The sequence below is a fragment of the Acyrthosiphon pisum genome, chromosome A2 (genome assembly GCF_005508785.2).
Source record: "Acyrthosiphon pisum isolate AL4f chromosome A2, pea_aphid_22Mar2018_4r6ur, whole genome shotgun sequence".
NCBI classification, from domain to species: domain Eukaryota; kingdom Metazoa; phylum Arthropoda; class Insecta; order Hemiptera; family Aphididae; genus Acyrthosiphon; species Acyrthosiphon pisum.
Window position 1 is genome coordinate 35,890,505 of NC_042495.1, and position 18,992 is coordinate 35,909,496.

An 18,992-nucleotide genomic window follows, 5' to 3' on the forward strand; every position below is an offset into this window, starting at 1 on the left:
CCCCCAACTAGCATTAAGGCCTACGCAGACATATATTTTTTCTCAATAAAATGAATATAATATTATATCCGATATTTCATAAATAGGTATTAAATAGAATGCATGCAGCATGCATTATGCATAACAATATAATTGCAATTCAAAACGAAAATGTTTAAGACTAAACAATTTACAATTTATTAGTCATCGTGAATATTATACTATTATATTATTAAGTATTAGGCATACAGGAGAAAAAAAAATACATAACTAAAAATAAAAGAGAAATGAGTGAAACGAAAAGATTTTATAGACAAAAAATATAATTAAACTTAGGACGACTGTTGATTGACAACGTGACGTCTGCTTATACAAGATACAAAATTAGCTAAAATCAACAAAATTAACAATAGGTACAAAAAATTCCGCGCAGTGTACCGGTGTTGAAGTATTATAAGATCGAACCGTTCAACAAACGTGATTATTTACACATACAAACATTAAAAACAGAATAGTTTTAAACAAAAATATACACATTGTGTAAGCTATTTATATGTTATACAATACAATTTAAAACGATATTTTCATGAGTTTTTTGAATATTGCTATGTGTATATTTATCAATTTGTTTTTTCTATCAACATAAACTATTTTAATAAATCGACTTAATTGCAAATATTGCAAATATCATTTAATTACTATACTATTGTAATCGCGTTTTAATTTTAAAGAGATTTAAAATACAAATTTAAAAAAAAAATAGGAATCGGGTTTAAATTGCCTTACAGGCAATAATTTGTGTACAAATAATGTTATATACATATTATTATAATGAATATAAGGAACATACAAAAAATTATTTAGACTACCCAACTAGAAAATTAAACGCTATGTACATATTGTTATAGTATTTGTAATTACAACGATTTTTATAATATTTAAGTTTGAGGCTTAAACCTATATCGAAACGATTTCACGCGTGTATTTGTATGTTACATCATATTATAATAATATCATATTGGGAAGCCCTTAAGTAGGTATATAGGTAGTTGTAATAATACAACTTGACTTTTCTCATATCCTTCGGGCTTCGACCATAAATATTATATTATATTTTATCACGAATGGTCACCGGTCAGCTATACCTATTTAATTATAGCGTGGTGCGTTTCGCAAGGGAGTTGTCCCCGTCGACAATGCTGCTTGGTGGTGGGCGGGTGGGTAGACGAGCGCGAGATGAAAGAATTCGTGACGTTTACCACATGTTAACTACCTACTACAATCGTATTGTACCTACTGATGTTAAATATAATTTATAATACCTATACAAACACACATAAACGCGCCGCATACTTGACCGGAAGACAAGTATCAAAACGATATAACGGTTGTTTATTTGTTTGTTGCTCTTCCCTCGATCACCCGCCGCCGCCGCACATGGGGACGATCACTGGCGACCATAATAATATTATTTCTGAAAATCGACTACCGACAACAATAATCGTACCCGCAACAGTATAATAATAGAAACACCATATGTAATACATAGGTGTGCATGTCGTGTCATGTATTATATTATATTGTATAGGTATTATAGCTGTGTATAGGTAAGTTTATCATAACGCACATCCCTCACGAGCAACCATTATAATAATATACAGAGCAAATAATATCGGCCGTACTACAATTCGGAATGTGGCATTGAGGCACTTTTGAGTTATCTTCGTCACAATAATAATAATATAATACTATATTGTCACCGCGATCCACTGCATTATTATACAACAATGTATGATCTTACAATATCATTTATCTATATTATTATAGTTGTGATAAAACGAATACGTTCCTATCTGGACGAATGGCCGTGGCCTCCACCGCGGCGCCACGCAACGTTCGTATAAGTACAAATCATATTCATATGATGTTATAGCCAGTATAGGTATAGGCAGGTAGGTTTTATTTCTTGGCCTACTATCCGTATAGCTTATTGTTATTGTACAATAACAATATCAATACTGCATCAGTACGCGCCGCAGAAATATTATTAACGACGTGCAACACAAATTTTCAAACGTACCTACCGAGATGTTATAGACGAAAGTATTACAAAAATATATGATAAATGTACGCGGCGACGTGTTGCAGTGCAGATAAACGGCTTATAATATATAGAAAGCCGTAGTTTTGTTCGCGAGTAATTTGGTTTTTCTTCATCTTATACGTCGTATTTGTATTTCACGTCCGATTTTCAGAAAGATCTGTTATGTAGAAGACCTGACACGGTTTTTGATATTTTATATATTATTGCTTTATGTACATGGAATTATTATTTATACTGCTACGAATCGTCACTAAATTATTAGTATATGGCTGTACGTGCGCTATAGTTCCCAGAACAACTCTGCGCGTTGCAGGACGACTTCCGTCTACAGACGCGCTTCCGGCCGTCCGCCTGTCGTCAGCCAAAGATGATAATATTATTATATAATCGACAGACTGCGCCGGTAATCGATACCTATGTCTATGCGTACTGTGTAGTATGCATTTATAAGAACGACGCACTTCACCGTATAACGTGCCAAGCTACATAGGCAGAAATTCGAGAGAGAAAAATCTTTTTTTTATGTGGACGACACTGATATGGTGCAGTGCAACGTAAATTATGCAGGTAAACGTGGTGGGTTGTGGGTTGTGGGTTGCGTGCGGCGCAGTTTTCGTCCGTATAGAAGAGAACGCCGAAAAGTCGTCGGAACGAGGTGGATCGTCCGGGGTGATCAGTACCACGTGTAGAACGGCGGATGCGTCTGTCGGGGCTGGTAGTAAGCAGCCGAAGTGGGACTCATCTGGCCTCCCATGCAAGCTGTCGGTATGAGAGTGGGTTGAGGGCTTATCCGGGTCGGGTTCATGGGTGGCATCTGATGGTGTCCGCCGACGCCGCCACCGCCGCCGATGCCGAGGCCGTGGTGGTTGGCCAGGGCCGACCAGCTGGACGGGCTCTGCATCGACACCAGTTCAGACGACGACACAGTGATCAGGCTGTCGCCACCGTTCGCTCCTGTCGAAAACACATACAAATCCAACTATAAGTACAGGTAATAGGTATATAGATATTATACATTTAGATCAGAAAGATTATTGGTGCAGCATATAGGTACCCTATAATATATAAGCATATTCAGCTATAATTCCGTTGGATATGGTATAGGTAAATTATTATACTAACCAGCTGATTAATAATTTAATAATGAACAAATCAAATCAATCTTTGATTTTTGATAGAAAAACCACTTTTCGAACTGTACCCATACGATAGTATTATAGCTATATAGGTATCACGAAAAACTCGCATCATATATAACATTTGAGCCAAAGTAAAATGTCTTATATCAGAACATTCGACAGAACAAAATCTAAAACCATGCTTCACAGAAGTTATATGTTTTAAGATTTTTTAGTGAATTCTAAATCCTACTCTGAAAACTTAAAAGTAGGTACCTACACAGAATCAATATATAGGTATATTAGATTTTAAAATTTTATGAAAATACATTACAAGTATACACTGTACATGGTATTGCATAAAAATGTCTATGCTTTTCTGTATGTATTATTTCTAACCCACTCGATAAAGTGCTAGCACGAAAAAAACACACATAAATATAAAACGAAGTAAAATCCACAAAAACAAACATATTAATTATGAATTATGATCATTAAATAATACTCCACGGCCTTGTCTGCGTGGAGATGTACTTGCGTACATGACTCATGGAATAAAATCGTGCTGTGACGACTACTACTGGTACAGTGCGGTACGCCCGGCGCCCCGCCCTCATATATGCATAAATAATTATTCAGTTTAAAATTATTGTACTTGGAGAAAGCGTTCAAAAGTGTCATAATATATAGAACCAAAAATATCAAATTATTTTTATTAGGTTTTATAAGTACCTATGCAAGTTTAATAGTAATACAATAATTACCTATATTATGTTTCGTTTAACCCTACACTGCATACAAGGGCATATATGCATTATAACATTAGATGGTTATGCACCTAAAGTATGTTCGATTAAAGCTAATGAAAACCTGGCTATCATTTGCTTATACCAGTTAAAAATTAGTAGTTCGTAAAATTTTTTAAAATTTAAAATTTTTTTTTTTATGATTTTTCCTAAAATTATTGAATGGAACTATATAACATAAAATTTTTTAGCAAAAAAAAAATGTCATGCAGTGTAGGGTTAACGGTTAAAATGTTTGACTAATAAAGTATATTATATTAATACAAATAAATACAATGGTGCATCGAACGAATAGAAAGACGCATATTATGCTGCAGTAAAATTTGCATCTGACTTGTTAAAAAAGGTCAAAAGTTCCTGTTAGGTATACGTTACCACAGGAAAACTCTTTTTTAATAAAATGGCCGGTCACGATACTGAGTTTACCTCAAAGTACCTACAGCAGTCTTAGCTCCCAGTCATATATTATAATATGTATACGCACACATGCGCATGCGTTGAACGTCGGATATGCGCTGCAGTCCGCGAAGGGTCACGGCCAGGAATTATTTAATGAATATGGATATTTTGACTTACCGTTGGATTGTCCCATGAGTGTGATGTTAGCCGACACTGGAGACAGCTGATGGTGCGTGATCATCGTGGGAGCTGAGTTGGCGGCCGCCGAACCGATCTGATAGGACTGCGACGCGGCCGACAGTAAGTTCGGCGACGAGGCCTGGTGATGGCCGCCGCCCGGGCCGATGTGTAACTGTGAGAGCTGGCCGCTTCCGTTCAACTGTCCCATCTGCTATACGACAAAAAAAAATATTATAATTAATACGTTATATTATAATTGTTGACCGAATACGACATATAGGTACAGGGGGTGTAACAGGAAGACCTGACAAAAAAAAAAAATTATAATATTTAAACTAATGACGAAATTTGTGGAAATTATATGATTAATAAGAAGTTTTCAAACAAAATATTTTTAAAAAAGTTATTACCATCTTAATTAATTTACTCAAAAACATATATATTGCAGATATCTTAAACAATAAACTATACTTGACTTGGAGATAAATGTTTTAACCATTAAAATTGTTTTTATAATCAGATTTCCAAATTGACAATATTGAATTTTTCCATAATACTTTAAATCAAATTTTAGATTTTTATTTTCATTGGCGACCGTATATCATAATATTATGATAATACAAAAAAAAATATAGAATGCGACGGCGAGACCGGATCTATACACAACGATAATGCATATACCTAAAGTAATATACTAATAACTTATAAGTTATAATATTATGTATACCGCGGGCGGCGGGCGTCCGTTACCGCAGTAGGTACGATAGTATATTATATATATATATATATATATACGGTTATAAATAACTCAGCTACCCCGACAGTAAACAGTGTCACCGCGCGGCCGAGACCCTTTTTACGACGTCCTCACAGCCTGCCCGGTCGGGCGTCATGAAAATATATTATTATATACACATATTATAGTATGTATATAATACGAGTACATAATATTGTAAGCATGACGGCGGCGGCAATACGTTTTCCAGAAAGAAACCTTACCACGTGCGCGTCCCGTTGTACATAATAATATAAAGTCCTATCGATCATCGCGATAAAATTGTCACATTTTATTATTATTATTATAGGTGCCATAAGCTATAGAGTATAGACCTATAAAAGCGAAACAGCGGTGACGTTGGCAATGTATTATAATAATTAGGTATAGCAACAAATTACACGGAGATATATCATATTATAATAATATTATGTAGGTATACACCTATATAGCCTATAATATATTATATTATAGGAATCGTTCAATCGTTGAAGGGTTTCGAAACCGAAATATATGTCGATGATCATGATGATGATGATGATGTCGATACAATTTCTAAGATAACTAATTTGTATAAAAAGGTTTATAATACTTTATAAATTATACTCTCTAACGGCACCTAAAAATTTCGTAGGATGTACAGTGACAGGGTTCAATTCATATTTATACGACTCGTATAATATGTAGGTACATATATTTTTTATACCTCCCTTTTTTAGGAATTCTTAATGAATTCTAAATGATCACGATGATAGTGAGGAGGCGATGATGTAGATATGTAGGGGGTGGTGTATGGTAGGAATTATGTTATTATATTACGACGTATTGGCGAAAACTTACTTGAGAAGTGAGCAGTGACGACGTGGACGTGTAGAGCGGCGTAGTCGGGTACGTTCCGCCAGCGATTCCTATGTACGACGTGGCCGTTGCCGCTTCGGTGCTGATGTTGCTATGAGGCCTGTTATCGTGGTCGATTAATGACGTGGCACCCAGACCGCTGTACATCATGCTGTTTTGTTGATGTTCGTCCTTGATCATCTGCTGTTGCTGTTGCTGTTGTTGTTGATGTTGCTGCTGTTGCTGTTGCTGCTGCTGATGATGATGATCGTCCGGTTCTGTGTATACGTTTAAAATAATAATTTATTAGATATCACTACAACTTATGGACTGGCCGTACACAAATAAGTATATTATAATCGTATGTCATACAAGTTCAAATTGACTAACTATGTATGTAATATTATAGTAATATTATAGTAGATCATTGTAAAATGAATTGGTTTTTTAACTCGTTAAATGTGTTTAAATTAAGGGATGTAAGAAAGTAAATATCTTTTGAATGATTTCGGACAATTTCTCAGAACTTAAGATAAAACAGACATCACATTTGATTTATGAAATAAACAAAAATATATTTTAAAATAGGTAGTGTATATATTATAGTTTACACGATCCCTCGTGGCTCGTACCTTTGTATCCGTCCGGCGTCGTGTTGTACGGTTCGTGCAACTGTTGCGGCGACATTATGTAAGCGGGCGTAGATGATGAGTTCGGGCCCGACGACTGTTGCTGTTGGTTCTGTTGCTGCTGAGCGGACGGTGAGTACCCGAGAGCCAATCCCATGCCGTAGCCACCGGAACCTGGAGTGGAACTTCCGGTGTTGCTAGACATTTGTTTTCTAAGTCTCGCGCGCCGATTGCTGAACCACACCTGCAGAAAAACGCACCGTCAATGATATGGCCTTGCATATAGGTATATATAATAAATAACATAAGTATTTTAGGAATGACCAACGGTGGTTCAAAAAATGTATAGCAATTTAAAATTGTAATTTCTGATGTGTATAAAAACTTTGGCTAGTATATCGGTGTATCGCACGGGAAACAAAACACAATAATTTGTATCGAGTATCGACCATACAGATGAAAATTTACGGCTTGGACATTATAGTAACATATTATTATAATTGAACACAAACAATTATAAAAATAATAACTATAAATATGCATGCAAAAATTAAATTAAAATACCCAATAAATTTATAAATTATAATGAAAAAAAGATAAGTATTAAACTGTTTATCAAAATACGATTTAAATATTATGCACATACACATTTGTGAAAATAAAGATTATTTTATTACCTATATCAGAAATTGACAAATTACGTATTATGAAATATCGTTTTAAAATTCCCTATTGAATGAAATGGATTTATGGCATTGTCTGATACAAATTGGGAGCATCTGGCATTTATATATACAAATTAATAATATGTAAGTTTACGTTATCGGCCATTTCTAAAATTCCAAATTAGAATAATGACATAAATATCTATTACTCTACTATGACTACCTCGAAAAGATTTGTTTAAAATTATAAAATAAAATATGTAAAGTAACGATTGGACAGTTATGTAGTTTGTACATACAATTTCAAAGAATATAGTTGCAATAAATATTTATAAAATATAAAATCATTTTTTTTTCAATAATTTAAATTAAATATTAACATACTACTTACAAAACTATTTTTATCTTAATATTAGTTTAAACTTTTGAAGTTATCTTTAATTTAAATTTGAAATATTACTTCATATATTATTTTGCATTGCCCGCCATCATTGGGCACTCTATAAATCTTCGAGAATTTTATAAAATTCGTATATCATTACCTGTATTCTGGCTTCGGTCAGTTTGGTGCGCTGGGCTAACTCTTCTCTGGTGTAAATATCTGGGTACTGGGTGCGCTCAAAAGCCTTTTCTAGCTCGTCCAACTGCAGCGCAGTAAACGTGGTCCTGCTGCGACGCTGTTTGCGTTTTAATGGTATACCCGGTTCCGAATCGCAGTCTGAACCGTCTGAAGTTTTGCCTGTGCAACAAAATATAATGTAAAGCACAAAGATGACAATTTGCCAATTTCAAAAAATAAAAAAAAGCATTTTTATCAGTGCGCACGCGTAATCTTATATTTTCAACGCCGCAGAGAGTGAATTTTATGTCACTCAACATTTTTATCACAAATAAGCTGCAATACTAATATAGAAAATCGAGTTATTAAATTTAAGTTTTTACGTTATTTTTAACATCATTCCCATTATTTGAAACACTAAAAAAAATAGTGCAATTCACCACATTTCTTTAGTAATTTCGCCATTTGGGCATTAATTTATGTAATAAGTACATAATAATAGATTAAATAAATTACCAAATTGTTGATTTTGAAATTACGAAATATTATTCTAGTAATCGTACTTATTCATTATCGTGATAAGCGATATAAATTTATTAAAATGTAAATCTAAAATTACTTTTTATACCCATATAATTTATTATGAATTGTTAGAATACAATACAATATTGAATATAAATCTATAACAGATTATCACATTTTTTTTCATTTACCCAAATATAGTAGTGAACTAAAATGTTTTTACTTTGTTTTAACAATTTAGAGTTAAATTTTTAATTTATAGGTGCACCAATTATAAATTATTATATAAAAATACTTATATCAGCTATATCGATAGTCTATTATCAAAGATTTATAATCATCGTGATGAGTCGATGACTGATATAATGGTTTCACTATACGAAAAGAACGTCCAAACTTCAAACGCCGAAAAAAATATACGTATATAATAATTACTAGGGTTTAAACTCAAATTAAAAATTGTACTAATTATGTACTGTTAAAAATATACACTAATTTATTCTCAACTAATTTATTATTTTGATTTTTAGATTTTTTTATTATGAAAATTATACAGCATTTATTATAAATTGTATAAAATAGTAATATAATTTTCTATAATATACTTCCAGAGTTCCATCAACAATCAATTTGTGATAGAAATAAATAGGCACGTACCTATATAACACTATAACCATTATAAAATAATCACGGAATTCGATGTAGCCATGTAGGTATAAAGCAGTGATGGGTCCTTATATATAATTTACATTCCATATTTCTATAATAGGTAATACGAAAACTCAAAATATAATTGTAATTATAATTTATGGTTATTTTAATTTGCACACGATAAATAATTTTGAGTTTGAGTTCGATTTAAAATGATTCTAGGTTCGATTCGGTTCGGTAGAAAATATGGATGTGCGGTACGGGTTCGGGTTCGAAAAAATAATTTAAAGTTCGGATCGATTTAAAAGATCAAGATTCTACCTATCACAAGTATAAATATTGTTGGTCATGGTACCATGAAATAACCACACGATTAAAATATTAATTCACTTTATATAATATTAATTAATAATTTATTCTTATATTATTTGTATTTTTATTTAATCTGCATGATAAATAGGATAAAATCTCCAAATATATAAAATTATCAGCTGTATCAGATTAAAACTTTTGAAAACATACCAAGCAAATCAAACTAACAAGCAAAAAAAAAAACACGCAAAATCAACAATTTTTGAGCAATAGTTATTATAAATATTACAATAATGACAGTGCAGTAAAAAAAAGTTTATGAAACACGAATGTAAAATTAATTTTGTGGAATGGACGTATTAATATACAAACAATATTATATACCGATATATATATCATGGAAAACGAGCAAGGGTTTTCGAGCAACTGTACATATATTATTATTATTATTATTATAAGAAGGTATACCATCCGACTAAACGTATGCCGAGACGAACACACACACCACAACAGTTTAGGATTCGAACGTGTCGGATGACTGAAGTACGTAATTTCGGCAGACCGCAACGATTGGGTTACACAAAGAGACCGACCGGCGGCGGTGGCAACGAACATACTTTGCCAGCGATTGCTTGTTTTTGTTTTATTGTGTTTTCGTGATGCATTATTAGTGATTACGTGTGTGTAGATATGATGGGAAAGAGAAAAAGGCGGCGCACTGTTCCAGGTCTCGTATAGTCGCACGTCACGGGCGGCGGATGGAAACGAAAAATCATTTTTCATAATAATTTAGCAAAAAAACTTCGCTGTGGGTTTTTGGCGGCGTCGCGGCGGCATGCGGTCACACAGAGTTGAAGGCGCTTAGGAACCGTCGGCGGCGGTCCAAAACCCAAAACCGGGTAATGGTTTTTAAAATAACAATAACGCTGTACGGCGCTGCACGTCGTCGCGGCGGGTATAATATTATCATTATTATTGTTATAATATTATATTGTGTATGGATGGATGTACTAATGACGTTTGCGGTGCGAGAATCATCGATTTTTCGCGATGCGAATACAAGTCAAAGCGATGATTGTATACAAATCTATATAATATAATGATATTTTGTATATATACACAATTTGTAAACGACGTTAAAAACGACCGTCAGGTGTATGAGACCGAAGCAAAGTGCGTGCCGCCGCGGTGCGTTCGGCTTAGATATGCCGCCCCGCAGGTCATGTTTTAAGATAAATATACCTATTGAACAATATTATTATATTTTTTCGTGGTTTTTACATAACAAATTTACAGGTACGACGTGCATCATATTTTCTGGTCGATATTATCATCATATCTTGTTTTATTTTATCTTCCACCACTGCAGGACGAGTTATGGGATTTCAGTAGGGATCTAATAATTATTTATAAATAAAAGGTCTTATGGAAAATATCTCATCATTCTTCAAATTATATTATATAACACAGATAAACTTGGGAGTTGGGATTGATCGATTTTATGTTTTTGAATAATTTTCAAACGCGTGTATTTTATATTAAAAACAATATTGTTTTAACATATTGAATTGTTAAAATTCCGTCGAACAGTTTTTATCAGTCTTTAAATCTTTGGTAATATAGGTAGATATATCATATAATAATAAGAAAAATTTCATAGTTATGTATAAAGGGTTTTGCGTTTTATACTATTGGTGGGTACTATATATAGGTACCTCTACAATATAATTCGTTGATTGGAAAGAATACAAATATGTTTTTAATGGTTTTAAACGAAACCATATCTTATATCAATCATGTTTTCGACTTGTGTGGCTTATCTTTTCAATACCATTCAAAAGCTATTGTTGCGTGGTTATATGGCGACGTGGTCACTAAAAATTTTTACTACGACAATTTAAATATCCCTAGCTCACATATTGGAATTATAATAAATGTTTAACGGCGGAACACTGCAGTAATAGAGAATGCCGTTTCCATTCCATCAAAGTCATACACTCACATTCATATATGTGTGTATATGTATATACTTACAGTATATACACTACACACGCGTCTGAACGAATGCCAAACACAATAAAAACTGTTTTATTATCGCTTCATTAGAGGAGAACTAAAAAAGAAAAAAATCGGTTTCGCAAATGTGTTGTCACGGCCACAATATTAACGATTTTAAAAAGTATCAAGTAGAAAAAGTAGCTGTGCTAAGAATAATTATTAATGGACTATCGAACTTTCATTTTAATAACACAATTCCAAGTTCTAATACTTAATATTTTCAATTCGACAAATTATTTATGAATATTTGATAATTCTTTGAATTTTAAAATTGGTAGATGATTTTATGATGAATCATGATCAATACTTCTTTAAATAACATACTATAACATACCTACTTAATATATTTCATCAAGCGCACGTCAGACTTGCAAGGTCGTATGAGAATAAGACGTATATTATATTAGTGACAAATTATTAAGTACATTATGAAATATGTTTTCAACTGTTTCTTATTCAATTCCCACTCGAATCATGTATGTAATAATTATTATAATATTGTAACGTAAACGTGTATATTTAATGTAGGTATAGTTGCCGTCATAAAAATAATAAAATTATGCATACTTCATAAATAATGAATACCTATACTATAATATATTTTTAAAAGATAAAACTTACCGTCGCTAACTTTTTTCTCCGAAGCTGAATCATCACCATCGTGGCCCCTTAAAAGCCTCGATATTGCGCTGATAGACGGGGCGCTTCCTCGGTCACACAATCCTTCTCTAATCAATCTATAAAAAACAAATTAAATAACATAGAAAATCATTGATACCACGATTTATTGCACACTATGATTATTAAAATGAAGACACGTATTTGCTCCCGGGTGAAACTATTGGTGTGTATACTTAATACTTTATTAGGAACATTTTATTCACACCCACGTACTTTCGATTCTATGCTATTGTGTCGATGGGTATAATATTATACACAATTATTATCGATTTAGGTATTAGGTCGTATGTTTATACCTACACAGCCATAAAGGTTCATAATAGCTTTGCAGTATTGGAGAGTTTATAAAACATTCTGAAGCTATTTTACTTGGGCTAGTGGACTACCTACAAAGGTTCTAAATGAAACCCGCATGCACTGGCCCTCCTACCGTGTTTAGAAGAATTGCAGTACTGTACATATTATGTTTTTGTCCAGAGATATGAAAAAAAATAAATAATAAATAATAACAAAATACGTAATAATAAAAATGAAAGGAACGAATTCAAAAAGCCAAAAAAACGGTAACATCCCCCTACTGTGGTAGTACTTTTATAATACCGGTAGAAAACTGTATTGAAATGAACAAAAAAATCACAAAATAAAATAGGACACAATCGAGTGTATCGTAAAAATAAGAAACAACGATGTTCGGGAGAGAGTGCTGAGTACCTATATACGCATATACAGACGTGTCACAATGTATACCATATTATTGCATTATTATAATAACGTCGAATAATTGCGTAATAACCGAAAACAATTGGATTGCGTAACCGATAAAAGAGGAAAACAATAGACAGACTGGACATTTGTAACGTTATGTAATGAGAATAATTTGCGCTGTATTCGGAAAGGTGTTCGTACATTGCAATACATGTAATCTAATTTCGGAAGGGATGATAAGTATATTTTATTACACAAAACTATGAACGAAAAGTTCCTATACTACTGTAAGTAGTACTGTACGTATCACGGAAGAATATTATATAATATTAATTATTATTTTTAGGTAGGTACTATTTATAGGTACCTGATGAAATATTTTTTCATAAACTTACAATTTTCATGTTACATAGAGGGGACTTAAAGAAACTTGTGTATAAAACATTTTAAAACATGAATTTATATTACATACACATGATATCTATATCCAACGGACGGTTAGTTTTTATGTTTAAGTAGTTGACAAGTGTAGATATAAATTTCAGACTACTTTAAGAAACCATTAATTTATGTACGGAATTTTATTGTTGTACGACGTCTTAACAAGCATGAAATAGCCAAGCAGTGAACACATACTGGACTACCTAACAATACGATTGAGAGAAAAAAAATCGAAGTTGAATAGTGACAAAAAAAAAAAGGACCCAAAGGTCATATTCTGGAACCGTTATTTATGGCTCTGTACACCAAATATGTTTAGTATGTAGGTATATGCTTATATTGTACATGTAGCGGCAGCAATCCTACATAATAGTATATAACCGAGTCAATTTAGTGTCAATAAATTTAAATGCCCTTCAGTGAGTTGAAAAGTGATGTTTAAAGGGTGCAGCAAGGGTAAAAAGTCTTGACCCTATATATATTATAAAAGAAAAAAAACATCCCATTGACAACTGATGATTGTATTAAGTATACATACATAGTGCGTGGATTTTATGTCTTGTTTGGGAAAAAAAACCACAGAGCACGCGTCCCTTTTATAGAATATACATAGTACATTTTAAAACTAATAAACCAAAATCATTGCTGTGTAGTTTTATTTTCTTCTATACAAGAAAAAGAGTTCCGTTTGAAATTTTAAGAGAAATACGTAAACACTAACCTTTTATTATCGTGATATTGGGCGGGCTCATTGTCATTTCTGAAACAAAAACGGGATCATTCTTAGAGCTTTATTCAATTTGAAATACAGCAAAGAAATCACTTAAAAACTTAATAACACAAATTATACTTAATACACAATAATACGGATTATCTATAAAGGTACGCCCTTAAACATTTTTTTGGTATATAAATGTATAACATATTCGGGAGACCGACTAAAATCCCCGGAGAAAGTGATTATTAAAATTTCAGTCGGCGATGTGTGATATATAATATTATGTACCTAATATTGTATTTATATTACACTGTCATCGCGTATATTTTACATTCTACAATTTGTGCGGCACAACTATAATACCAGTCATAATAATAAAAAATATTAAACGATGTGGTTCAATAGGCGTGTACGGGTACAGTTCATATATTTATTAATTTATCGTCGTTTTTATTAACTGCACGTTCAAAAGGGTAGGTAGATGCAGGCGTATATACCTACCGCAAAATACTAATAGAAATAAATTGCCATCTTAGCCATATGCTGTTTTAAAGTGTCAATTTATTATATAATATTTGTCTTATACATATTATATATTTGATATGCTATTGTTGTTGTTTCTGCAATTTAGACTAATTTTGATTAGACGATGATTTTATTATACTGATAAGTTATCGGATCCCTAATATAACTTATATTATGTATGTGCAGGGTAGGTATAGGTAATTAGGTATCTATATAACAAATATTGAACAGTAAGATGAAAAATGCCATTACAAAGCAAATAAAAGTTATGTTATTGCTATATATTGAAACTAGGCAAAAGAATCATTAACACAAAACACACACATAATAATATGTAGTCAAAGGGCTTAATTTTTAAATTACTATATTTTTATTTAAGATTATCTTTTATGTAATATAGGTACATATCTTTTAAAATTATCTATAGCATTTTATTGAACTATTATAGTAGATATAATATGTGTGTGTGTGTAATAACAATATATACACCTTATTAAATAATTATAAATTAATGTTTTTAAATTCTCCACAAATCATATAATAATATGTTTGCTTAATATGAGTACCTATAGTTATTTGGAACGGCTAATTATAAGTTAAAGTTTATAATATACCCGATGGAAAAATCAATATAGTGACATATAGCTAAGGTGCCAAACTCGTTTAAATGTATTTTATGTTGAAATATCTATCATAGTATTTTATGCAGGTATACTAAATAATAGTCGACAAATACCTAACTTAACCTAACCTACCTATAACTAAGATATATAAACCTAGTCATATTGATAACGGTATGTTTAAGAATCCACTGCGGGAGAGATCGAAGAAACGAAAATGATCAATTACACATAGATAGAAGCAAAGAGATATTTTTTAATAATGTCTTCAAATTTTCATTGGAAATACTCGTAGTATAAAAAAATAATTCCATGTGTGGAGTATCTAAATCGAATATGTATTTATTGATTAATATAGAAGAGTAGGTAAATACTAAGCTTATAATATAGATATAGGTACCTATAGTATTTACTTTATATAATATATACTTATACTTAGTCATATCATACATAAACTTATTCTATATTCTAACAATTTATCAGGTATCTGAATGTACAAATGTAAAATACACTTACTATAGGTATATAGACTATACCTAATTAAGATAACATTTTTATTTTGCGTTAGTTTTAATAATTCTGCCATTAAATGTTGTATAGGTACAGCGTACAACTTTTGGCAGCATAAGCTGAATTAAACAACACTATATTAAAAAGGTGGTTCGCATAAGCGTGCGCACGGGGTAGTAGGCACTTGACTACTCTGCGAACTCCCCCCACCCCCTCAATATTCAATATTTTTATTATTATAATTAATAGTCAATCATAAAATACATTTTTACCACGGTAAATGTAGTTAAATGAGGTTACCCCATCCAAATTAGTTTTTGTAACTTGGGTGTGAAAAGGAATATTATATATACGTAATAAGTGTGTGTGTTAATGTATTTATGTATGACTACCCTGCCAGAAATTCTGCGCACGCTTATGGTGGTTCGTAAGACTTATTGGAAATCTGATTTCGGGCCGTGGCGCTATAACGTGACACTGATATACTACGTTATTTTAAATTTGGTGTGTTACGAGTGTGCTATATCAAAATGCATAGGTAAGTACCTAATGTGTATTAATGTATTTTAATACAATATGTATATCTTTTCGCTTTAGAAATCTGTCAAAGCCCAAAGGTAACAGTTAAATGAATAAGTGTGTCCCTTGAAATCAGATGTATTTTAAGCCCTGCATTAATAGCATACAAATCATTTTTACTATTATATATACATATATATATGCGTTGTATACGTTAGACCTATACGTTATGTATTATATTATATTATATTAAAATGGAACAGTTTAAGTTATTATATTATGTATACAAATATATCAAGTAATAAGTTAAATATATTACATTATATTATGTAAGGTATACCTGTCACGTATTTCCCAGCTGAAAATTCCGGGATTTTCCGTCTTATACTCCTCGATGCGACGCTCCACATCCGGCGTGGCCACTCTAGGCTTGCTGCCGCCGATCACGCCCGGCCGGATACTGCCTGTCTCCTGGTAGCGATTCAGGATCTTTGACACGCATCCGTGTGACACCCGCAACTGTCTGGATATGACGCATGGTCGCACGCCAGCCGCGGCCATCTCGACGATCTTCAGCCGGATGTGGTTGGGCAAAGGCCGGCCGTTGATAAACACGCCGCCTAACTGGTTAACCCGGCCCTGGCCTGCGGACACATCACACACGCACGGTAAATAATGGGATGACAAAATACCTATTTAATCTAATATATTCATAGGTACCTAACGTAAAATGTTGAAGATTTCATCACATATATTATGTATTATAGATGCGTTCTAAGACTATTTAGAGATTTCGGAGGTCCCCAGTATTTATATATGAGAGATAAATGGTTTCCTATATTAGGTTTAATGGAATTATATCAGAGGTGAATCCTATCAGTGGTTTTTACGATAATCTAAAACATTTTAAAACTTTTGGGTTTACTGCAGCTACCCTTGTCATACCTTTGATTTAGCCACATGTACGTGTTGCGAGTAATGAGTATTTATTTTAGGCTTAACATATAACTATAATACATAATATAATCATAACTCATTACAATATTTAGTTACTATGTAGATCATATCTTATACCTATACATATTATTATATATTACTTTTGCCTATGATGGTTAGCCAGAGTTATAAACAGATTTCAAAGTAGATTCATATGAAACCGTTGTAATATTCATTATTATTATTAGGTAAGTAAGTAGCCACTTACTTATATTTATTTTGAAATATTTAAGATAAACTCGACGTAATTAAGTAAAGTGTAGTTAAGTGGTATAATAGGTATTATACGTAAATCGTAACCTAACATACCTACGGAAAATATTGAGCAACCCCAGGTAACGTTACCATAGTATAATAAATATTGGATTTCCATGTAAAACCGTTTTCTGTCACAGCTAGGGGGTTAGAAAAGTGTTATAGGTCGACTGATATATAAGCTGTACAATAACACAATTTTGTATTGAGATTTTCAATATTATGAACTGCGGGACATTTGATATAGGTACTTGCACAACTGTTTTCAAATATAATATGCGAACTGTTCCAGAAGCCTCTGTATAAGCCCAATGATTGCACTGCAGCAGCTCCCACCCTGCTGCATTACAAACGGAAAATTGCAATTGAATGAGCTCTGATGAGGAGCAGAGATATGATATAAAATTATGTACAGAACAGTTAATATCAATAAATTATAAGTAATACGTATACAAATATATAATATAAAACGACATACGTTTTTACTACACTAGATCGCCAGTTAACCTACTGTAGAAAATCGATTGATCGCGTTCGATTTTTACTATCACGACCTATATTATATATTGATTTCCAGCTTACATATATATAGTTGGAGTATAGGTATATATAATATAATATTTACAAATTATAATAAACACATATAGATTACTTGCCTTGAAATGGGTATCCGGTAAAACAGGGCCTCATCATGCCGTAATTGGTAACCGTCATATTTTCGTAACCGTGCAGCGAGAAACGTTTGTAAAACAGACGAACATTGAAAAACAAACTAGTGAATGTCTTATTTGTAGGTTTGAGATAATATATATTTAAATAATAAAAACAAACAGAAACAAACAACGCGGTATAATATTAACAAAAAACGCACAAAAAATGTATATAATAAAAATATTGGTACACACGCGAGAAGTATATTATTATTTGGTAATTTTAATAAAAAAAAAAATATAGGTTTTATGGTATTCGTATAATAGGTATTATGTATATTAATATATTATTATAGTTATAATATAACACCAAACGCGACAGAAATCGTCGGGCGATATTTTCTCTCCGTGTACAGTAAAAACGACGGTGATGACAATGTTTTTATACCCGGGTATCGTTAATAGTGTAATATCGGTGTACGACGAGATATATTTTGTACCGAACGCACGAAACGCCGCCGCATTGGTGTCCCGAACAAGACTGGATCCGGGGTTCCGACGCACCGGCCGTGTAGGGCGTGCGGCCCGTGCCCACGGAGGCGTGTGGTGATCACCGTCCGTCCGCCACCGTCGACCAATGGCAGCCTGCCTTCGGAGCGCGGGGTGTGAGGTTTTCCCCCGTTTCAGCGGTACGTTATATTAAGTTATATTTTTTATTCACCACCGTTTTCCCCCACCGCGCGAGAACGGTTACCGCGACCACAGTCGTATGTTAACC

General features: G+C 32.7%; 1 protein-coding gene across 3 annotated transcripts; it reads right to left on the reverse strand.

Moving 5' to 3' along the window:
* Positions 1-284: 284 nt before the first annotated feature.
* LOC100161564 (protein gooseberry) lies at positions 285-18,455 on the reverse strand. Of its 3 annotated transcripts, none has more exons than XM_016807055.2 (9): positions 18,221-18,455; positions 16,654-16,957; positions 14,143-14,181; positions 12,216-12,331; positions 8,035-8,231; positions 6,831-7,071; positions 6,202-6,476; positions 4,584-4,794; positions 285-3,037 (listed from the first exon to the last, which is right to left on the reverse strand). In XM_016807055.2, exons 1-9 carry the CDS (start codon positions 18,276-18,278, stop codon positions 2,757-2,759), a joined length of 1,722 nt encoding a protein of 573 aa, XP_016662544.1. In that variant the 5' UTR covers positions 18,279-18,455; the 3' UTR covers positions 285-2,756. The 3 variants fall into 3 exon arrangements, with proteins under 3 accessions (XP_016662544.1, XP_008186243.2, XP_016662545.1); XM_008188021.3 differs by having other exon boundaries at positions 4,584-4,797; XM_016807056.2 differs by lacking the exon at positions 14,143-14,181 and having other exon boundaries at positions 4,584-4,797.
* Between the last annotated feature and the right edge of the window lie 537 nt (positions 18,456-18,992).

Bases quoted from the DNA above. Each gene is read 5' to 3' on its own strand.
- LOC100161564 (XM_008188021.3), bottom strand. From the start codon at position 18,278: ATGACGGTTACCAATTACGGCATGATGAGGCCCTGTTTTACCGGATAC. The intron at 7,072-8,034 runs GTAATGATATAC...GTTTTTCTGCAG, and splicing joins TGACCGAAGCCAGAATACAG to GTGTGGTTCAGCAATCGGCG. The intron at 4,798-6,201 runs GTAAGTTTTCGC...TTTGTCGTATAG, and splicing joins CGTCACTGCTCACTTCTCAA to CAGATGGGACAGTTGAACGG.